The sequence below is a fragment of the Atractosteus spatula genome, chromosome 19 (assembly GCF_055471065.1).
Source record: "Atractosteus spatula isolate fAtrSpa1 chromosome 19, fAtrSpa1.hap1, whole genome shotgun sequence".
Taxonomy (NCBI): Eukaryota; Metazoa; Chordata; class Actinopteri; order Semionotiformes; family Lepisosteidae; genus Atractosteus; species Atractosteus spatula.
In genome coordinates, this window is record NC_142724.1 from 13,868,577 (window position 1) to 13,891,956 (window position 23,380).

The window sequence follows — 23,380 nt, forward strand, 5'->3', positions numbered from 1 at the left end:
GTGTCCTACATGAGCACATCCAGTAAGTTAAAGGTCAGGAACGGTGCTATGCTTAGCCGCTTCACAGTCCAAAAGTTGTACACTTTGCTGTGTGAACAGAAGCAGGCAGGCAGAAAGAGGATTATGAGAATCAGGAAACTCCCTGCCCTTGACTCAGGACTGACTAATGAAGGGAGAATCTCTGGAACTGCGGTGCCAGTTTCCCAGTCGCCTGCTGGAGACAGGCTGCCCCTTCAGGGGTTCAGAAGCAGGGTGTGTACCTGAAGAAGGTGTGGTGCTCGATGCAGACCTTCCACAAGCGCTTGGCAGCTCGGTGGTTTGGCAGCTTGAAGCCAATGGTGCTCTCAAACTGTTCATACTGGGGAAGGAGAAGTGCAGTCAGACAACAGGATAATAGCACTAACACTCTGGCACTGAGCACCACAGTAAGGATACTGCAAGTAAGGTGGAATCTTTATGGAAGGACAAAGAAGAGGTCTTCCAAATACATTAATAAACTGCTAAAATAATAATAAACTTGTGACACCAGACTTGTACAGGAATATATTCATTTTTTTATTTACCTACTGTATAATACTCATACTGAAATTGTCACGGAGCCCAGAGAGTTCTTTCTTAGCTAGTGCTTGCCAACAAGTCTGAAAGTGCACTTACTAGACTTTTTTCACTCTGCAGGAGACACAGAGCTCACAATTATTTATTGCTGGCCCTGGGCAGAACGCTCTGAGCTCTGGAGCAACGCACTGAAATACAAGCTGTGAGCTAGCCCCCGGAGCTATCCTCTACCAGTGCATCTGGGAGAAAGAGTGGGGTTCATGGCCAGCACCAGTGAAACAGGCAAAAAGGAAAACTAACAAACACGCATTTAACTAACAAGAAAACTGATCCCCTCCCCCTGGTGCTGTGTAAGTCTTAACTGCTTTGGTATTTCCTAGCACACATTCCTATTCTGCATCTCATGATCACTATTTAAACTCGGCTACATGACAAGAATGCTGGCAGCTGCCCCAGACCTGGAAAAAGCACCTCTTTATGCTGTGGTCCTGACTCTTTTCACAGGCCTTTGTGACTTGCCTGAGCTGAAGGAACGAGGCCACCCTTGGTAGAATAAAACACACTGCAGCAAGATACCGCATGGAGCTCTGGAAGAGCCAGAGATCCTAGTCTCCTCTCCCATTGCAGACCATCCTGCGGGAGCAGTCCTGGGAGACACCACACCGCACATCCACTGCGTCCTTCCTACTATATATCACTGCAGCCAAGGCGTGGCATGCTGAGAATAGGCCAGGATTTCAGGGCAGCCATCACAGGAGGGCAACTACAACACCATCCAAACTTTTTTGTATTCTACACTTCCCTTTTGTCGTCTAATACAAGGAGACAATGATCCAAAACTTCCATTCCCCCTTGCATATCCCTGCTTTATCCCAAGACTAAAGGGAATTCACTGCCTGATTAACAGTCGTCTATGACTGCACAGTTCCTATTCATTTCGTCATGATGGTCTCCCATTCACACTCTCCAATGTGTCCTGAGTCAACAGGCTGTAGCTGAGGTAGGCAAAACACTAAACAGTGCAGTTATGATGCTGACATCTGAAGATCGAGTACTGTCAGTACTCGATCTTCAGATGACTACTGACAGTACTGACAGATGAGACACCAGCAAGACCCATTCACTCAAAGGTCACGTTGCTCTTGGACAGCTGGACCATGCCAGAGTATGGCTCTTCAGAGATATAATCTCAACACGGTGACTGTGTGCGGTGCCGGTGTGGTCCTGGGGCTTGCCTCGCCTGGCCGGATCTTGATGTAGAAGTTGCTCCTCTTGTAGGAGATCTTCAGGATCTTGGGCCAGGCAAAACGGTTGATCCGCAGGCGATCGCGGTAAATGAGCAGCCCGTTGGCACACACTCCCAGCATGATGTCGATGCCTTCGGAGTCCTGCCCATGGGAGAGACAGAGATAGCGCGTGGGCGGGGTGTTGAAGTGTGCGTGGGGAGGTGTTAAATGAAGAGAAGCAGAAGAGGACAACAAAGGGATAAAATCAGCAAGAGAAGAAAGAGGGAGAAAGTGTAGCATGCGTCTATTTGCAATATTAACACCAACGTCTTGGAAATCTGCTGTTTGGACATTGGATGGCCTAATTCACTCCTTTACAGTCACAGAGAGGGCAGCAACAGACTGGTCTGGGATCAGAAATCAGGATGTCCAGTGGGAGCACAAATCCAGCAGGTACTGGGCCGCAGTGGTTGATGGGAAGCTCGGACTCTTGAACGTGACCAGGATGCTTACCTTGGCATGGTGCAGGTCTACCCCATACATGGACAGCTTCTTAGCGTTCTCCAGGAAGTTGATTTCAGCTTCAGCAGGTATCATGCCCCTGGACACAACAACAATCACAGCACAAGTAAGACAACTCCTCTAGAAAACAGAATTCTCATTAAGAAAAAAAAAACAGGTTATACAAGGACATATGTGCCAACTGGATTGAGCAATAGAATTTGTCCGAGCAGGTTCTGCACCCCTGTGCTTTAAAACAATCACTAAAATCTCATGTTTAAAATGTGACAAAGGATGTCTGAAGTGAGAACGTATTAAAAGGAGCTCCTCGCTATCAGAGAGGGACTGGATGTGACTTCTCTTCAGTATAGGGGCCCATAAATGAACTCATTTCAACTTTGGACTTGGGCCAAAATCATACTGATTGATCCATAAACAGAATTTAAAGCATGGATTGAAAGCACCCTAGAACACGTTTCTCCAAGTCTGAGTGAGTCTGAGTAAAGCCACATGCAGAGGTGAACACACAGCAGAGACTGCAGACTCTCTCTGCAGCTGCAATGCAGATCCTGTCCTGCCTCTTACCCCTGCCATCTAACACAGTAATGTTGAAGTCCCAGGGATATATCAAGAAATAATTGGATGACATCACAAGGCCTATAACCTGCCAACAGCTGGACAAGCCAGACTGACCAAGTAACATCTTCTCGTTTGCTGTCATTACTATGTTTTTATGTTCTTAAAAATAAAATGCTCGGATACATTTCAGTTATTCATACTGTCTCACTGTTGTATCCTGTACTCAATTAGTGCAAAAAACCAAGGCTCTCATGAACTGCCGCTTGTCCTGGACGAGTAACACAATGATGTATTTCACTATACTACAAATCTGTAAGGGCTGTATTTTGTGGGTTCAACATTCAGAAAAGTTTATATAAGGCAAATAAAGCAGAACCTTTAACCCTCATCTATCCATTTTCTAACCACTTTATCCAATACAAGGCTGAGGTGGAGCCAAAGCCTATCCTGGCAAACAGCAGGCGAAAGGCAGGTTACACCCTGGGTGGGATGCCAGTCCATCACAGGGCACACTCAGACACACACACACCCCCACACACACCCATACCAGGGCCAGTTTGACAGAAGGCCGTTAACGTACCAGCATGCCTTTGGACATTCTTTTGGATTTTTCTTTGGGAGGAGACGAGAGCACCCAGAAGAAATCCACACTAACGTGGGAAGAACATACCAACTCCACACAGACAGCACATACACACAAACCCTGGATTTGAACCCACGACCCCAGCCCCGCGAGGCAGCAATACTAACCACGGTCACCCTAATTCTAACCTCTACCATTTTCATTCTTAAAAGCGCTAAACCACTTTTTTCGAAACCCAGAATCCGCGGCCGGACGAGGCCCCCTGAACGCAGGGCCATCACCTCCCCCCGGCCCTAGCGATGGTACCGATAGTTGCGGTGCAGCTCCATGACCCGCTCCTCCAGCTCGCGGGTCTGGTTGGGGGCGAAGCGAAACTCGCTGGCGTAGTCGGTGCCGTGCTCCTCGGGGTCGTAGTCCCCCAGCTCGGCCTGCACGGCGTAGGAGCCCAGGAGGGCGTGGGTGACAAAGGAACAGGGCAGCCGGCCGGACAGGATGTCATCCCTCAGCTGCAGGCACAGGTAGTACCTGCGAGAGGACGGCGAGAGGCAGGGTGAGGCCAGGAGTGAGGAATGGGGTGAAAGAAGGAAGGATGAAGACCACCGGGGAGGGCAACAACACTGAAGGGAAGCACTTTAAGGGAGACGAGGCTGTTCAAGCCCAGAGTGGTATGTAGTCAGGACACCAGGGTTAACACCCCTAGCCTTACAGTGTCAATAAACCCTTAATAACCAGCACTATAGCGAGGCAAATTGTAAAAGCCATTTCTAGATCTGAGCTCATGACCTCTTTCCACAAGCAGGGCCTACAAGAGAGGGGGGGCCAGCAGGGCTGTTTGGCCCAGGCCTCACCTCAGCCCAGGGTGCATGGTCCTCCACTTGCACCCTTTGGCTGTGTTTCCCAACTTGAATTTGGAACTTTTACCATATACTGTGATTCTCAACTAAAGTCCACGGCAGTGAAAAAACGTCCCCCTTTCAGTGCCGAATCTACCCTTCTTTAGGAGTTTCAAAATGCCTGCCTTAATCTTCCCATCATGCCATTCTTTATATTAAAATATTTTTTACCCCTCTTCCCAAACAATGAGGGGGCCTCACAATGTGAAATGGTCTGGGCCTCAGAGGGCCTGTCCACAAGTGTATTTTTTCAAATCTAGTACTTATATTGTTTCTTCTCATATACCCCAGTATGGAATATTGACTTGTCATCGAGCTCAGCCTAACAGTGGAAGCCCTCCACCACTACAGAAGCAAACACTTTCTCTTGGAAATACGCTCCAATGAGCCGTTTTCCATTTTTCTCATGCGGTGAGCCCCACAGTGCCTGCAGCAGAGTCTTAATCGAATGGACGAGTGGTGCAACTCTCCAATCAATCAATCAAGGTTTATTTGTCAATGCATGAACAGTACAGCATAATTCAGCACTGTTGTCTGCGATGAAATGCTTTGTCTGCGAGCTCGTTGTAGCTCGGATAGAAGAGGAGAAGGACAGGAATTTATAGGGATTTTTTTAGAAAAAAAAATAAGATACAATAAATTACGCCATCGCAATTTACAATACAACAACAGAATGTCAACATGTCAACAACAGAAAACTCACAAAGACCTTGCAAGCCAGCAGGGTCTTTGGTGTGTGTGAGAAACTGAGGATACCCACAGACTAAACCGCTCCCCACGCAGGAAGTAGGCTGATAACAGCACCACAGCCTAGGACCTCGAATTTCCAGACTATAGACCTTAACCAGCACTCTCACTGAGTTCCTCCACAGGCTGATCAAATGAGAAACCCCCCTTTCTGTCACATGAGCTACGAAAATAGCATTTTCTGGTAATAAGCAAATTTGCCTGCACTTTTTATATGGAGCATTTCATTTCACAGGATCCCAGAGCATTTACATACACCCACGTCATCTCCCCCTGAACTAGCTGAGCTGAACTGAGAAATTTCCCCCCTTAATTTAAATAGAAAAGCACTTTAAGGGAGATGAGGCTGTTCAAGCCCAGCGTGAAGAATTTAGTCAGGGTACCAGGGTTAACACCCCTAGCCTTACAGTGTCAATGAACCTTTCATAACCCAGCAGTAAGACAGCACGTCTTACAGCACAGTGTCCTTCCTCCCTGTGTTGGTGAACTGGTCCATAAATTCTGGTCCAAAGAGAAGAGTGCCCCCTGCTGGTCTACCAGCACCACTTACAGCAGCAACATAGTTTTCCTTAGAGGTCTCCCATGCTGTTACTGACCAAGCCCAGTCTTCCATAGCTTCTGAGACCTGACAAAATTGGGCTACAAGGTGGTAACAACGCTGATACAGTCCCAACTGAGCCTTAGCTGGCTTTGGGGGTGAGGCGCCGATTCTCCACCGCTGTACATTATACTCGGATCACAGACTCCAATGTGTTGATGCAGAATGGCTGCTAAGTTTCTAGAGCTCTCTTTGGCTCTGCTTCTGGCTGAGAAGGCGTGTGGCCAGCCTGAGACAGCAGAGAGGGGGAGTGTGGAGGAGAGAGAGTGGGCAGGAGGAAGAGAGCAAGCAGAAGGAGAACAGGGCCCGTAGGCGGAGGTCAGAGAGGGAACTGAAAAGTGCAGGAAGACGGGAGGGAGCTTTGGCCCTGTGATACCTGTGCCTACCTGGTAATGTCCTCGGTCAGCTGAGAGGGGTCAGGGGGGTAGAACTTCACAGCAAAGTTGAAGTGCCAAGGGCCAGCTGGAGACACAGGGAGACAAGAATACAAGCTGAGTGCAGTTGCTGAGAACACCCAGAAAGAGCTAGCAGGGCTATGTGTTGAGAAAACTAGCTTCTGACAGGCTGTCAGGTTCTGTTGGGCTTTTTCAGTCTCATTAAAGCAAAAAGGGACATTTTTTCTGTTACTGTAGAAGTGTTGTTTCAGTGGCATTAGTGGTGGAATGTGTCTGAATCTCACTGCACACAGCTATTCAATCTTGCACAAAAACTAGGCTTTATAAGATCATTTTATTGGCCATACACACTTTTTTGTATTAGGAATTTGTCTTTTCAAATACACCAACTTGCTCTCTATGAGACACATAGTCAGGGAGAGAAGCTTGGGGTCAGAGCACAGGGTCAGTCATTGTACAGCGCCCCTGGAGAAGTTGGGGTTCAGGGCCTTGCTCAGGGGCCCAACGGAGTAGGATTCCTCTGCCAGCCGCAGGATACGAACCAGCAACCTTCCAGCCCCAGGCGCAGATCCTTAGCCACAGTGCCACCGCACCACCCCATAGAGAGCCACTGCACCGGTGACAACATTATGTTTAACATTTGTGACTGTCACAGTTCCACGCGGGCACGTGCCCTCCGCCGCTCCACCCCACCCGTTTCGTCCCACAATACCTGGGGCACGAACCCGGGTCTCCGGGCGTAACGCAACAGGGAACCACCCGAGTGAGCTAAAGGAGACCTCCCTCAGCCCAGGCGGCTGAGGTCCCTGCTACGCGCAGGGAGGGTGATGACGTCACCGTGCCCAAACGAGCTCCGCTACACATTGATAAAAAATGAAGCGGGCATTTAGGTCAGCAGAAGATGGCCTCTGTACCTTGACACTGATCATCCTGAGTCTCTGCCCCTCTGTTACATTATCACTACATTAACTGCTATTACTGAAAACGTCCGACAGTCTTGATTGTCTCCATGCTGAGGCTCTGTTTTTGTGTTTTTTGTTGCATAATTTCAACAAAATACCCACTTCAAGAAGGAGGTCGAAGGGAGCATCAGCATTAAGCACAAAGCAATTAGAGATTACTATTGGTAACAAGCGAACCAAAATTATTGGTGCACAACAGCTACAGCTTGCAGACAGTGCCTGTATAATCACTGACTGCGTGACCTCCCCTTGCATCTGGGCATCTTTCCATCTGGGCATCGATTTAAACTACTATTTAAACTCAGATGCAATAGAACTAAGTTACAGTATCTTTTATTATCACAGCTATCAACCTCCTTAATTTGCACAATTGACTGTATATTTGATTCTATTTTCACACAAGTGTTTTTCTTTCTTATCCTACATGTATGTCTCTTATATATGTTAGTGGGTTCATCTTGTATTGATTAAATGTATTGTGTTATGTCTTCTACCTGCCTGCAAAGCAAATTTCCTATCTGGAACAATAAAAAGGAAGTAAAAGTAGGATATTTCTTGGGTTTTTTTTAAATCTTGGTGTCAAGAGATGGTTATAGGAAGATAACCACTTCAACTGTAAGCAGCTTTTCTCCAGGGTTAGGCCTGGTTGAACACAAGCGGCACACCCAGTAAGAAAGACACTCACTGCGGATCTGCTTCTTGATCTCTTTGGAGGGGTCCAGCCAGTTCTGAAACACAGAAGACAAATTCAAATGGATACAGTGTTCAGCCCCCAGGCACGCCAGCCCCTGACATTCAGACTGCATTCAAATACCTCAGCTGGCTGGCTACCCCAGCTTCCAAGTGACAGCCTGCCCTGCCTGCGTTTACTGAGTGAGTGAAGGAATCCGCCTGCCCTGCTGTGATCTTCAGCACGGGGCAGCGAGTGCAAATTGGAGCATCTGCTGCTCAGCCGCAGTGCTAAACTACCCCACACCGCACCGTCAGACTCCTCGCAGCAGGTCTGATCTGCATCGCTGCCTCCTCCTGCATCAGAGGCGCCACAGCTCAGGAGACATGCCCCAGACAGGTGCCTTCACCCCTGTCCAACACGCCTTCTCTGCTGGGTCTCTTGACCACACCTGGGCTCAATACACACCAACCCACGCGAGTCAAAAGCACACATGACCATCCTCCCCTAAAGATAATTGCTGCTGTACAGCCTTACAACGGCTACCACTGCAGGGAAGAACATTCGTCCAAGTTCAAATGCTAGCCTAACACGAGGGCAAAAACATCGTCAGCCTTGTGATGTGCTTCAGCTTTAATTCGAAAGCACGCTGTGGATGTCACCGTTGCAGAGAAATTGCCTCCCAACCTGAGTAAGCAGGCCTGCTAAATAAATTGATGAGCTGAAACAATGTACAATGTGACTGATACAATTTAACGTCTGAAAGGCCAAGAGCAGTTCATTATTTTAGTGCTCGGATCTTCAAAGAATGTCTCAAACCCTAGACACCAAAGCTTCTGCTTTAAATTCAGGTTTCCAGCTCATCTGTCCTCAGGGAATAACAGGACTGATTGTCGTGTTATCTGCTACAGGTCTGTCATAGTTCAGGAAACCATAATGGAATAAATCCTTCTCCATATGGAGTTACAATTCGAACATTCAGCTCAGAAATGACATTTCAATCAAGCGGACACAGGTTAAGGTCACCATCTGCCCAAGGAGCTAAATTCACTTTTGAAAATCCCCACTCCTTTACAGGGGATTTTTTTTGTCATCATCCTCTGATCTTTTCAGTCCTTCACCTTTAATTTCTTGGTGTGGTTATGTTGTATCACAAGCACAGTCTAATAAAGTCCAGTCTTACATTTCCCAGACAGCCAGCTCTCTAATTTTGCATCTGACTTTGCTATCTGCCTGTACACATCTATTCCAATAGAATGAGCCAATTTTACAATTTTTCGTACCAAAAGATCTCAGAGAATTGCTGTATTTTAGTTAATATTAATTATTAAGTGAGTAAGCGAGGTGGGAACTGTTTCAGCATTGCACAACTGTTTCAGAAATGGGCTTCAGAGCACTTTTAAGTTTATCTTCGCCCCCAATACCAAATTGCTGCCCATCAGGTTTAATAAGGCTCATGTCTTACGGTAATGAACTGCCAAAAAACCAGGCCAATTAAGTAATCATACAGAATATATGCCATTCAGTTTGCAACAAACCAGCAGTGATGTGACTGGAATAAACCCAGTTTGTAAACTGCTCTTGTCCACGCACACAGCCCAGTCTGGACAGACCGAGCAGGGTGCTCTCGGTTAATGGATCACAACAGAGGAACATTATCACCCAGTAACAGCACTGGAGGGGAGCGATTTGATCAGTGGCGTAGGAGTGTGTTGAAGAGAAGGAGGAATAAATCCCAAAGCCCAGCACACAATCAGGACATAATTGCCTGAAGGCAGACTCATAAAGACAGAATGACAAGGCTATTAAACTCCTTTTAAACTCAATCTCACTCAGGGGCAATCTGGGAATGAATCAGCGACAATTACAGTGTTCGGCAAACAACTATAGGTTCAGCAAAAGAACAAAAGAAGAGAGCAGCTCTTTCGGGGGTCATGTTGCCAGTCAGCTGGTCAGTAGGTGGTGTTTGGTGTAATTTCTTTGCTCTGTAGGGTAAATGTAGCTACAAATCCAGAGTTCCTGAGGTTCATCTTTTGCTGTTCCTGTTGCTATTACCATTCTAAGTTTGTAACTATATGTTTTCAGGAAGGACGTCACAGTCCTGTTGGTTTATATCATAACTTAACTGAACCCTGAACTACAGTATACTACTTATGAGCTTGGAAGTTACTAACAAACTAAAATATTTCATCAAAATATCTCCTATTGTGATTTCTCACTACGCATCTTAAAATTCAGTGCAATACTGTCTATGAAATGGATAAGGTTTCCAGCTATGCCGATTACGGTTAGTTCAAAATAAGGGCTCAATTAAATACCTGACAGGTTAGCTGGAAATGAAAACCCAGAGGCACCCAGGACTCTGAGACCCAGGAGAGACGAACCATGCTGTAAGGCCTAGGTCAGTGGTTCTAAATCCCAGTCCTTAAGGTCCTCTGCTGGTTTTTGCTCCAGCTTTCCCTTGATTACCCGGGATGACTGGTGCCTGCACCTGACCAGCTTATTTGTTTAGACTTTTATTCTGCAATACAAGGCCTTGGTTATGAAAATACTCTTGTAAACCTATGTTATTTCCAAAACCTTTAAGACTGTGTCTCCCTAGCTTGCCTAATAAGAATTTGCTCCCTTATCCCTTATTCCTGGCTACACAGGTGATCAATTGATGAGGAAAAGACACAGGTGGGAAAGACAGTGTGTCAAATGTGCCCAGAGTCAGTGTTTTTCCTTCTGTTCAAGTCCAGTGGGCTCATATTGCTGATCACACACCTGGTGGAGAGGAGTTGGAGAGGAAATTGGCACAAGGGTCGATATCAATCACAAACCCCATAAAATATTTTAAGAGCTGAAAGAAAATATACAATAATAATAATAAAAAATGTTTTTATAAAGCACCTTCCCGAACCCAAGGACTCTGTACATCATGAATAAAGAAAAAGATTAAAAAAGTACAATCAAAATAAACGAAGCAAAAAAACAAGAGCACAGAGGTTTTCACAGACGCAGGAAATCAGACGTAGACCTTGATAAAAAGGTAAGTTTAAAGTTTAGATTTGAAGAGAGTGAAAGAAGTTGTCTCTCGTACAGTCTGAGGAAGGTGATTCCACAACACTGGAGCAGCGACAAAAAAAGACAAGTCACCAAAATGTAGTGGCACAACTATGGAACAAAAGTGAAATCAGTTTGCAGGCCATCCAGAACGTTGCTGGAGCTAAAACCAGAAAACACAGAGCTCTTCTAGGACGAAGACTGGAAACTGCAGGACTAGAGAGAGAACTTGAACTTAACAAAAAGAATCAGACCCTGACGAAGTACAGGCTCAGTGACCACAGCCTGGCCATAGAAACTGGGCGACACAGGCAGACCTGGCTGCCCAGAGAGGACAGGCTGTGCTCCCACTGTCAGCGGGGAGAAATTGAGACAGAGGTACACTTCCTACTGCACTGTGACAGATACTCTGGGATTAGAGAAACATTCTTCCCTAAATTCAGAAATCTAATCCCAGAGTTCCCACACCTGCCAGAATCACAACAGGTCCCAATCCTACTGGGAGAGGGAGGAGGGAATTTAGTTGAACTGGCAGCCCAGTATGTGATTTCCTGTCACAGCCTGAGGAACAGTGAGTCTGTCTCCCAATAATGCTCCATCTGTCTACAGTATATGTAAATATTTTATGATATGTCTTTGTTGTAAACGTCTGTAGATTTGTTTACTTTTATTTTTTGTTTTGTTTCATTATTTTTATTTGCTTTGGCAACACTGATTGTACCCATCGGTCATGCTAATAAAGCACCTTGAATTGAACTGAACTGAATTGAATTGAATTGAACTTGTACTCAAGGACCTACCGTGGGCTTCACAATGACCAGGCCCGTATTCCCCGAGACAGGACTAACCTTTTGGCTGTCAGCATCGCAAAACGTCAGGCCAAAGTAGTCCTTCTCCAGCAGGTTGAGATGCTCACACACCAGGTCAAGAAGGACCTGTCCACGAGAGTGTTTCTGCCAAACAGAGAGACACACATGGATAAACACTCTCCCGGCGTTCTGCTGTACTGCCAGGGCAGTCTGACCTGGAGACATGGGGCCCTAATGCCTGTACTGTATCACTGTTGTGTGAAGATACCATCAGTTCATTTCTGCAATTCCAAAGCAGTCGGATGATACAAACATCAGGTCTTGTCGCTTGGGACATAAATCATGAGGCTTGTCTGGAAAGATGTATGTGGCAATTTTGTAGAAAGGCCTATAGATGTGATGTATGGCTTTATTATTTGCCAAATCCCTTACAACCAGCAAGATATTTGTACGAAAAAGGAAAAAAAAAACGTGTCAATCTCAAGATTATTGGAAAATGGGTGTTCTCCTTTTCTCAGAAAGGGGTGATGAGTATTTTAATTAAAATCTTAAAATCACACAACATACAAACAGTTTATTTGCAGTTCTGTTTTAATATTGTTCTAGAAAATCTCATAATACAGATGGAGGCACTTTTATTCAGGCTTTTCCTTAGTACTTTATTGCTTTGAAATTAAAGACAAGAATCTGCCTATTTCATTGCCTGGTGAGGCAATCTCAATCTCTGTAAATCTCTCATAAAAATTTACACAGGGCCGTATTTGAAATCATTCCCAACATCAGGGTCATATTCCTCCTTTGCCAGATACTGTTGACTCTCCTTCTCCTTCATTTCTTCTCACTCCACATGGAGCAGAAATCCCCAAATCCTTCAATTTACATACAGATTCCAAGGCAAACGACAGATTCTGCATAAAAGCCCTGTTCTGTCAAGTTAATGATACAGGCTGACGGTAATAATGTTTCAGGAAAGACACAGCCAGATTTGTCATCACTGTCAAAACATTTGCAAATTTGATCGAGTACTCCGTGAATCCCTGCTAACAGTAAACAGCTTAAACAATATCTTTCATGGTATATTCATGGAGGCAGCAGGTATTTACTGATAAAATTAAAAATGGAGGAATTCATTTGAATACAAATTAAACTCAGACCGGTGCCGCAGAGCTGGGACTGGTGCTGCAGTCTGGTACTAGTTCCTCAGCATTGTGCCTCAGTAATGTGGACTGGTACCACAGAGCTGTGGACTGGTTCCTCAGTATTGTGGACTGGTACCAGGCTGGTTCCTCAGTATTGTGGACTGGTACCACAGAGCCATGGACTGGTTCCTCAGTATCGTGGACTGGTACCACAGAGCCGTGGGCTGGTTCCTCAGTATCGTGGACTGGTACCAGGCTGGTTCCTCAGTATTGTGGACTGGTACCACAGAGCTGTGGACTGGTTCCTCAGTATTGTGGACTGGTACCACAGAGCTGTGTGTTGGTTCCTCAGTATCATGGACTGGTACCAGGCTGGTTCCTCAGTATTGTGGACTGGTACCACAGAGCTGTGGTCTGGTTCCTCACTATTGTGGACTGGTACCACAGAGCCGTGGACTGGTTCCTCAGTATTGTTGACTGGTACCACAGAGCTGTGGGCTGGTTCCTCAGTATCGTGGACTGGTACCAGGCTGGTTCCTCAGTATTGTGGACTGGTACCACAGAGCCGTGGGCTGGTTCCTCAGTATTGTTGACTGGTACCACAGAGCTGTGGGCTGGTTCCTCAGTATCGTGGACTGGTACCAGGCTGGTTCCTCAGTATTGTGGACTGGTACCACAGAGCTGTGGTCTGGTTCCTCACTATTGTGGACTGGTACCACAGAGCCATGGACTGGTTCCTCAGTATTGTGGACTGGTACCACAGAGCCGTGGACTGGTTCCTCAGTATTGTTGACTGGTACCACAGAGCTGTGGGCTGGTTCCTCAGTATCGTGTACTGGTACCAGGCTGGTTCCTCAGTATTGTGGACTGGTACCACAGAGCTGTGGTCTGGTTCCTCACTATTGTGGACTGGTACCACAGAGCTGTGGGCTGGTTCCTCAGTATCGTGGACTGGTACCAGGCTGGTTCCTCAGTATTGTGGACTGGTACCACAGAGCCGTGGGCTGGTTCCTCAGTATTGTGGACTGGTACCACAGAGCTGTGGGCTGGTTCCTCAGTATCATGGACTGGTAGCAGGCTGGTTCCTCAGTATTGTGGACTGGTACCACAGAGCTGTGGGCTGGTTCCTCAGTATCGTGGACTGGTACCAGGCTGGTTCCTCAGTATTGTGGACTGGTACTGTTTAAGTCTCCTTTGACAGGACAGTGGTGTTGGTTAGCCTGGCAGCCTGTGCCCAGCTCCCAGCTTTTATCTAGGCTTGGCAGGAAACCCCTCCAGTAAGAAAGCCCACCGGCTCATTTAGTAACTTTAGCCAATTGATCTAAGAAAACCCCATAAGCCATTTCACAGGAGTGACTCACAGAAGCGTCAGTGCTCTGCAACATGGATGGAACACTTTTATAACATTGGGCATGATGGAGATACTGATGTCTTCCCTAGTAAACATCTGTAGGTTTGCTATTTAGTATAAAGCGTACTATTTATTTAATATATTCTATTAGAAATTCCTTATTAACTTGTAAATTTCTTTTACAATTCTTACACAGATAAAGCACTGTAAGAAGGCATTCATTTATTATTAACCTGTCCCACTTTTATAGTTGTAGAACTGGAAAAATACTCTGCATGTTTTACCTTTAATGTGAGATTCTTTTCAGTCTTCCTTATTTCTAATGGCTTATTTCAGCTGCGCCTTAAACGCTTTACCTACCTCTGATACTTAGCCCTGTTATGAAGCATATGGAGTGCTCTCAGTCTTTTGATTTTTTTCTTAATATCCCCTTTCATTTTTCATAGGCCATCTTAGAGATGGATTTGAATTTAAGCCTTTAACATTACCTTCTACAAACATTAAGATTAAAGTTTGATCTAAGCCTCGTTTCCATAACCTGTCATTTAATAGAAGTCTTACTGTCTATATAAAAGTCTATAATTACATGACTCTGTCTACCACTGCAGCGGAGCACCTCCTGCACTAGCAGCCCTGGTGCTAGCAGATGAGATGCAGGAGAGAGAAACTGTTTCATCAGTTGAATGAAGGAGGAACATTAGATAGGACACACTATTCAAGCCCAGAAGAGACCTTAGCCAGGACACCAGAGTCAATTCACACAGTGCCACAAGGTCTGTAATTACCAAGCAGCCCAGGACTTAATTAAACCACTTACAAGATATCGTCCTTGGTCAACAATACTGGTGCATTGGTCAAGACGTTTTGGAAGGACTCACCTTCCAAACTGGTCCACCAACAGCACTTACAGCAATAATCTGTTTCATCCTTATCTCATGCCAGTAAAGAGCAAGCCCAGCTGCTGAGATGTGCTTAGATCAGATAGAAGGTGGCAGTTTTCCAGTCCAGGGGTATTACCTCTCTGTGTCACACAGCGAGCCCGCCTTGGAGCCCCGTATCCACGGCAACAGGGAGAGCAGCAGTGTTGCCAGAGAAACCGGGGCGGCACAGTGTGAGGTTTCCTGTGTTTCTTTCAAAGCCCGGTCCACCGGAAACATTGATCCACGAATGAGAGGCGGGTTCTGCTCTCGGGTCAGAGAGGTTGCAGACAGAACCTGCCGCAGATGACGCCGCTGTCGTGATCGCATCTCTCCTCGGAGTAACGCTTCCCTGCTGCTCAAGATACACGCCTGAGGGGAACCAGACAAGAGGGGGGGGCTGCTCCCAGTGACCCCGCCCGCCTCCCAGCCCGAGCCTACGTCTCTCAGCGCGAACCTACCCCCAGTCCTGCCTGGGTCCCACTTCAGACACAATCAATACGTCTTCCTTGTGTCCCCAGTGGTGCAAATCACACCTCAGGCTTTTTCCTCATCAGTGAAGGACAAACCCCCCTGACAGCTGCTTTCCCATGGTAAATGTACACTGGCATTTTTACCCTGACTTATAGAGATTATTCCATTCATTCACTCTACCATGGCCTCCCATGGTGCCTGTCATAACTAAATAATTCCTTACACTTATATATAGTGCTTTCAGGACACTCCACTCAAAGAGCTTTACAGATAATGGGGATCCCCTCCACCACCACCAGTGTGGTGGATGATGTCACGGCAGCCATAGTGCACCAGTACGCTCCCCACACACCAGCTCTCAGTGGGGAGGAGAACAGAGTGATGAAGCCAGTTCATAGTCATAGATTCCCTCACACCTCTGCCACTTTCTGTCCCATTATTTCACTGCGTTTGTACAGTACCTTGGTGTAAAATAGCAAACATTTACAATGAATGTGACCTTGTGAGCAAAGCACAGGAAGGCTCCCACTCAAAACCTTTCCAGTTTGATTGCTTCTAGTGGGAATGAAGGGAGAGGGACTGATCCTCCACGACTCCATCTCTTCTTCACTCTTCTCTCTTGGGCTCTCTCGCAATGCTTTCCCCTGCATTTGGATGCCTTCAACAATACCAGAGGATCAGTTCTCGGGGCGTGGAGGGAGGAGGGAGACCAGACGGGTGAAAAACACCGGAGCTGGTGGGTTTAAAACCGGACTGTGTCAAAACCAGACAGGGCAGAGGGATGAGAACTCATTGTAGTGTGGTGTGTAAATCAAGAAAACGTCATAGTTAAAATCAGCTACAGCACAAAGGGAATCCTCTGGTCAGGTGTTGCACAGCAGCGCGCAGTTCAGTGTAGTGCTCAGCAGGACTAAGAGGCACAGAAGAACAACAAGTCAAGCCTTGTGCCTGAACATACAAACTGAGCTTTTCCAAGTGGAAGTGCACTGTAGTTTGAAGAAAGAGCATTTCTGCATGATGCCGGGGGGTAACTTCAGATATTTAGCCTGTGTCACGGGCCCGTTAATTAACCCTCACTCGCGACAGTCCCTCGCTGGGAAAGTGACACAAATTGCCAGCCTGCTGCCTGAACACTGCCATTACTCAGCCCTCAGCAGGGCACCGAGAGGGCAGAGCTGATACTGCAGCCCTACAATCTGCTGAATGGCACAGGAAGAGCAAATTGAGGGGTTTGAGGTCTTGGGGGAGTAGAACAGGGATTCAGTTCTTTATTATTTGTGTTTCCAGAGTATTACAGTGGATTTTTTGTTTCCTTTCAGCAGGAACTGTTAATAACATACCTAATAGGATTGTTATATTGTTTCTGGTGAGATTAAAAAAAGGCTCACAAAAAGCTCTCGCAGCACACTGCGAAAGTCCGGAAACACTGAGCGGAGCAGAGGAGAGAGTTTAGCATTCATTCCAAGAGTGTATCTCTGAAGCACAGACAGAGTGGTAGCAATCAGAACTAACATGGTAGTGTCAGGCTGCTAAATGACACTTCAGACTGTGCTTCTCCACACAGACAGGCTTCAGGCAGCATAAGGCCTCACACACGTTTTTATTTTCTCTTGTTTGTAACCTTATCATCTTCCCATTAACACAAACACACAAAACCACAGTACTCCACTGATACCCTGCACAATGGTAAAAGATTGATAATAATGGTAAAAGAATGATAAATAGATTCCTCCAAATCCTGCAGCGTAAGTATTTGTTTTTGCTCACGTGCATCTTGGGGGGGGGGGGTTTGAAGATGAAGATGGAACAGACAACCTCTGCAAAGTCTATTTCAGGTCCAATGAGACAATGGGGACAGCTGGTAATGGAATAACGCATCGCTCTTCACAAAGGCAGGGTAGGGGGAGAGCCTTGACACGAATGCTTTCTCGCTCAGTACAGTTCTGTTCTGTTCGGGTTCTGTTTCGATGACGCCGTGTCCGCAGGGCCCACTTTCAGCTCCAGGCTTCAGCACCTGAGTTCCACTGCCGCCATGGCAACCTTAGCTGCTCCCTGCCCACAGAAGGGTCCCAGGAGACTGTCCGCGTCCTGAGAGCTTTATGAAGGTGCGCTGCTGTGATCTGATCTTGCCTCAAAGAGTCAAGGAATCCAGCAGGCTTCATTTCCTACCTAACACATCCAACATCACCGAGGATAAAAAAGCAATGATGCCAGAGAAACTAATAGATCTACTGTTAGCTGGCAGCACGTGACAAGCAGACTAGCTATAAACAGCATAGCTGAGATCATGAAGATCTTTAGATTCCTCATCTGCAGGACCATGCTTTCAGTGTCCTCTTACCAAACTCATTTTCACCTCTGTCATTGTCAGTGCTGACCTATGATACTCTTTTACAGCACTGCATGGGGGCATCCCTACCAGAGTCTGAGGGGGACCCTTGTGTGGCGACACTCAGAAGAGATCTGCCCAATTAGGCACCGTCAACTCAGACAGCACCACCCGCGTGAAACAAGGAAGGACACTTCCGAGCGGACAAGCCGGGCTCCACTCCGTCAGCAGGCACACCAGCAGCACTCCTTCTCTGAACGGGCTCCGCTCGTGCACAAAGGGAGAGACAGCAGACCTTCCTGGGTCACGAGCTCTGCTGCCTTTCCAATCAGCCTTTCCTCTTCCTATTTCAGCTGCACAAATTCCACCAGGCTTGTTTAAAAGAGCGGCTTGCAACACACTCTCTAATGTAGCCTAATTAACTGCCTGCGTACTTTACCGCTCTGATTGAACTTTGTTCTTTGCTGCTCGGAATATGTGTGACCTCTCTGGCTGTTTCTTGGTGTTTGGCCATGCTTTCCAAATTACGCACTGACATTGCCGTACAAGTCTGCATCTTGCTTCATCACATCTCTAGGCCTTATTTCATTATGATTTGCCCAGTCCTTATTATATTTTGCTAAAATAGAGTACCGCCAGAAATTAGAATAAGAGCACGCTGGTTTTGTGAGCCATGGCTACAGAGGTCACTTCCATGTTCCCGAATCGGGATGAACAATTGCTTCACAGTGGCCTGCGGCCGGTGACTTTGCCAATTGCACTGTGTTACTTCAGAAAAGCCAAGAAGTTCCAGCTACAATTCTTGAAAAAAAAATGAGCTGTGTTAATGTCATTTGAAAATTTAGTCAATAAGCCAACGTCATCTCAACAACGTTATGGTATCTATCGGGCCTGCACTTACCTCGATCTCGTCTTCATACTCGGAGCTGTCGAGCAGAGTCACCTTGAAAGGAACAGTTTTGGGCCTTTTGGAGGTCTTCTGAGGGGATTTGGGGGCTTTGCTGGGAGTTGTTTTCTCCGAGGCTTCATCTGCATCCCGGTGGTCTTTGTCATCCAGATGTTTGCCGTCATGATCCTTTGGAAGAAAGGTGAGGACTGTCACACCCTGATCAAGATGACACTAGTGCTACATCAGCAAGCAACGTTATTCAATTCCAAGTGGAACTGAAGAAAACTGAAGTTTGCAGCTCCTCATTTTCAAAATGACGACTAATCTAATTAAGTTCATTTAGAGGTTCATACCTGTTATCAGACGAATTTCTACTTCTGTCGGTAAGACTGTACAATGTTGTAGCTATGCTATGTTTTTACTGTTTTTTCATTTGTATTGTCAGTTCAGTTTATTATAGGGCTTTATCAAATTTTACAAATCGTTTTAACCTAATGATACAGTGTGCTACAGGAAAAGAGACAGGAGTAACATCTGTATCACTGGCTGATTGATGCTATGAAACATCTGGTGAGAACTGCCAGACAAGGAGAGTGACATCTGGTCAGCATCTGCCCTGAAAACTCGGGATTCGACTCGAATGTCAAAATATATGAGGGAACTCTCTGGATTCATTTAAACAAGAGAAACACTGAAATATTCCCTCCCTCCAAAAACGTTTGCAAATGCTTAAACCCCTCTGATTCGCAAAAATAATAAAATATATTTGTAAAGAGGATAATCACATATAGGAAGGACTGTGCTCAGTTGCAGAAAAGATCTAAAAAACAGAAGAAACAAGCACACCTGCATTCTACTGATTCTAATGTAAAATCCATTCATTTCTAATCCAGATGCCCCTGCGATAGACAGGTGACCTGTGCTTCGAGAATGAGCTCCAGGTGGCCGACACCCTTGCCAGGAATGAAAGGCTTTGAGATAATGGAAGGATGGTTGGATATAGTCCAGATGATATACAGATGTCAGACAGTAATAATATTTTAATTTATGAGCACTTTTCAAAAAACTCAAAAGCGCCGTACAATTGCTCACATCCAGTATAATGCACAACAGAAGCAAAATAAAAGTGAAAAGGCACAGCAGACTGACTTATTGAAACCAGAAGTAAAATAAATTATACATTAAAAGGCTTTAGAGAAAAGACAGGTCCTTAAGCTAGTCTTGAATACGTTGACAGTCACAGAGTCTCTAATGGATTGGGGGCAGTGAGCTCCACAGATGTGGTGCTGCACACTAGAAAGCTGTATCTTCCATTGTGTGAAGCCTGGTCCTTTGCAGATAAAGAAGGCTTGAATTAGCAGATCCCAGACTAAGAGCTGAATTACACTTATGCAATTATTTTGGAGTCTAATAAGTATACAGAAGAAACTTTAATTCTTTTCAAAAGTTCATGGACCCTGTGCAATTTCCAGAATAGAGGAGATACACTTGTAAGAAAAACTTTTCAGTAGTGTACACTTAACTATATAAGATTTTATTGAGGGATTTTGTTTATGGACACACAGCACTCCTGTACATTTAAATAGAATGCAAACCCCAAAAAACTGAGAAGAAAGAAAAACATTGCACATTGCTCTATTACAAAAAATAAGAAAATAGTATTTGTCACGATCCCTACTCCTCCTCTTAAGGGCGCTCCAGCCCTTCCTTGTTTTGCCCCATTACCTGCACCTGCTTCTTATTTCCGTTCCACCTTAAAAGCCAGACGCAGACGTCACTCCTGGTTCCTCATTGAATTCCGCTTCATGAGAGCCCGGGTCCTGCTGCGTCTGGCTCCATTATGGTTTTAACCTTCTGTTCCTGATTCCCCGCCCTGCCGGTCCCGACCCGGTTCATGGTTTTATTCCCTGGATGGATCCCCTGGCCTTGGACTCTACCTTCTGTCTTGGATTACCCGTTTGGATTTTCTCATGGATCGTTCGCCCCAGATTCACCCCCCCTGGACACCTGCACCCCTTGGACACGCCCCCTGTCTCCATACCCTCTCCTGCATGACTTTTTCCCCAGTGTTCCCTCACTCCCTTCCGAATCGTGTCGTCTGCATAAGGCCCGGAAAGAACTGTTCGTGACAGTATTGTGTAGTTTAGTAAACTAGACATGCTACAACACTTTTAAAAAAAGCAAACATAAACAAGAACCAAAAGAAACATAAAAATAACAAAACAACAATAACGAAAATAACCAACCAATAAGGAATAAAGAAGAAAAAAACCACAGAAAGTACAGGAGCTCAGGTATCGGTGTCACAGCAGGGCAGCGCCAAAGAAAGGCGTTTAAACAGTATTTTAGCACCAGATAGACAAGCGCAAGGAAGCAAATGTTACACAAATGGACGAAATACCATTGTGACACTGGGACCATGAGTTTCCAATGACAACACAGGGTTAATAACAACGCTGAAGTCACCAGCTTGGCAAAGCTGTTGTGAGCCTATGAACAGAGCCTCCTGGCACAGTTTAGACTTAAAGTTCTGCTGCATCCGTGTCTCAATGGCAGACTGACACCTGTAAAGTACCGAAACCGCAGCAGTGCTGGATTTGACCTGGAAATAAATCTGAACAAAGAGACGCCGTGAAAATCTGAAGAAGTAAAGGTCCTAGCACAGCGCCTTGAGGGCCACCTTGACGAAGCTGAACAACTTCATTTTTAATACCGTAAAGATCTGCAAACTGGCTCCTGGTAGCAAAACAGAAGCCAAGCCAACAAGGTACAAATGATCCCTAAGACAATTTTCGGTCTGATCCAGCAGGAAACTGGGATTGACGGTTTCAAAAGCTGAAGAAGCAGAAAACTCATCGATTGTCTTAAGGACAGTGTCAGTTCTGCACCTTTATCTGAACCCTGATTGCAAATAACAGAGTTCACTAGATTGCAATGGACCTGCCACTGCTTGTTCTATAGGATAGCTTTTACCGAAAAGGCAAACTGATGGCACTTGTACTTGGGGTATCTGGCTGTACATATACAGGCATGACACCAGCAGACGTTAAGCCGACAGGAACTAGACCAAATTTCAGAGTCTCATTGAGCTCTGTATTAAGTAATTCATACGTGCACAAGGGAATGTTGCTGGGAATCGAGAGTTGACTAGGAAAATCACGTCTGGTCTCATTTTAGCAACCAACTTAGATACAATAAGCAGCAACAACAGCAGTAAAAGGAAATGCACACCTGCAGGAGAGCACAGAGATGTTATGACTGCAGGAGGTGAGGTCAGGAACTAATTCAGGAGCTAATACTAAGATATTAATATAATGTATTGTGTTGCCTTGCTCAGTTAAGAGAGGTACGTATTCTTCAGGAAAGTCTTTGTAGCTGGTTCGAGTATTTCACTGGTGATTGAGAAGAGGACTGAAGGATCACTGCGCCCCCTTTCAGCAAGACTAGAACAAGTATAACACAAGACTAATGCATGGCTAAAGAGGACATTCAATTCAGTATTTCGTCAGCAGTGCTCACTGTCAACTGTGAGGACCACCTGAGGTACAATGACACAATCTCTTCCCGGTGCTCTTGGTAAGACGTTACCTGCTTGGCCTTCTTGCCGTCAGCATTTGCAGTGTCCTGTGAGCTCATCGTCGCCCCCTTCTGCTGAGGAGGCTCTTCCGCCGCGTTCTTCACCTCCGACTCCGATCCCGTCTCCGTTGTCATAGTAAGCGCCTGCTATCCTGAGACAGGGTGGAGAACAAAAAAAACGTTTAGAGAGAAAAGGCAAGGTTCAGCCAGTGCACAACAAAGAGGCTTCAGGTGTGACAAACAGAATTCATTCACATAAATACTGTGTTATTTGGTTTGGTTCTGAAAGTGTCTGCCACAAATCTGAACTCTTCCTCTGTGTCTTTTACTTGTGTTACCTTTTCCCCTCAGCTGACTGCACAGGCACCTGAGGTGCAGGTCTGAATATCCTTACAACTCTCCAGATTTTCGGGCTTTGCCTGGCAGGTTAAGCATCAGCCCCTGTGTCCCACAGGTGATGAGGCACAGCACAAAACCCCTGAGAGGAAGAAACGAACTGTAGAGGAGACACAGTCAAGAGGAGAATAGACTGAATCCTTCAGCTGTTTCTAGATGTGCTGGGATGTGCTTTCAGCCTTTCAAGAACTCGCAATAATGAACAGAATAACCCAAGCTGACAAGCTGTAGTACAGAATGTTTAAAACAACGCTGCAAATGGAATTCGCTGAAAAATGCGTATTTTTCAGTGTCACCCCTACTGAAAGATTATGACAGCAAATGTCCACAGCATTTTGAATTTAAGCTCATCTAAGTCATACCTGACACATTCTTCGCCTCACAGTCTTTGTCCCTAAAGGGGCTTTGTTCCCTGACTCCTCTACTGTGTTTAAGAATGCGTTTATTATGACTTCATTGTGCCCTACTTCATATTATTCTGATTTTACCTGATTTCGCCAGATTTTACCTCTTCTGTAATCCAGGATGAACATTACATGGGCAGCTTTCTAGAGGTGTTTTTTTTTTTTCACAAAGTAGGCTGCCCTTCTGGAGGGTGAGACTGCAATATCCCTGTCAGCAGCACTTGACTGGCTCCCCACCTCTAATTAAACACATCTACAGCAGGTATCATCTGTGGCGACGCAAGGCTCTCTCTCTCCCTCTCTCCCTGTTTCAGCATGCCACGTGATTCCATTGTCTCCGCA

At 45.9% G+C, this 23,380-nt stretch overlaps 1 protein-coding gene across 5 annotated transcripts in view; it reads right to left on the minus strand.

Moving 5' to 3' along the window:
- LOC148818130 (uncharacterized) overlaps positions 1-23,380 on the minus strand; it is a 99,219-nt gene that overhangs the window by 33,959 nt on the left and 41,880 nt on the right. For 4 of the 5 annotated variants that reach the window (XM_088937547.1, XM_088937546.1, XM_088937544.1 and 1 more), the window contains exons 2-10: positions 22,251-22,390; positions 18,675-18,848; positions 11,603-11,707; positions 7,725-7,767; positions 6,069-6,144; positions 3,751-3,969; positions 2,295-2,382; positions 1,791-1,943; positions 261-358 (exon numbers count right to left, since the gene is read on the minus strand). In XM_088937547.1, the coding sequence (XP_088793673.1) occupies positions 261-358; positions 1,791-1,943; positions 2,295-2,382; positions 3,751-3,969; positions 6,069-6,144; positions 7,725-7,767; positions 11,603-11,707; positions 18,675-18,848; positions 22,251-22,373 (1,079 nt within the window). In that variant the 5' untranslated portion in view covers positions 22,374-22,390. Of the gene's footprint in view, positions 1-260; positions 359-1,790; positions 1,944-2,294; positions 2,383-3,750; positions 3,970-6,068; positions 6,145-7,724; positions 7,768-11,602; positions 11,708-18,674; positions 18,849-22,250; positions 22,391-23,122; positions 23,190-23,380 lie in introns of those variants that run through there. The other variant, XM_088937545.1, reaches the window with a different exon arrangement.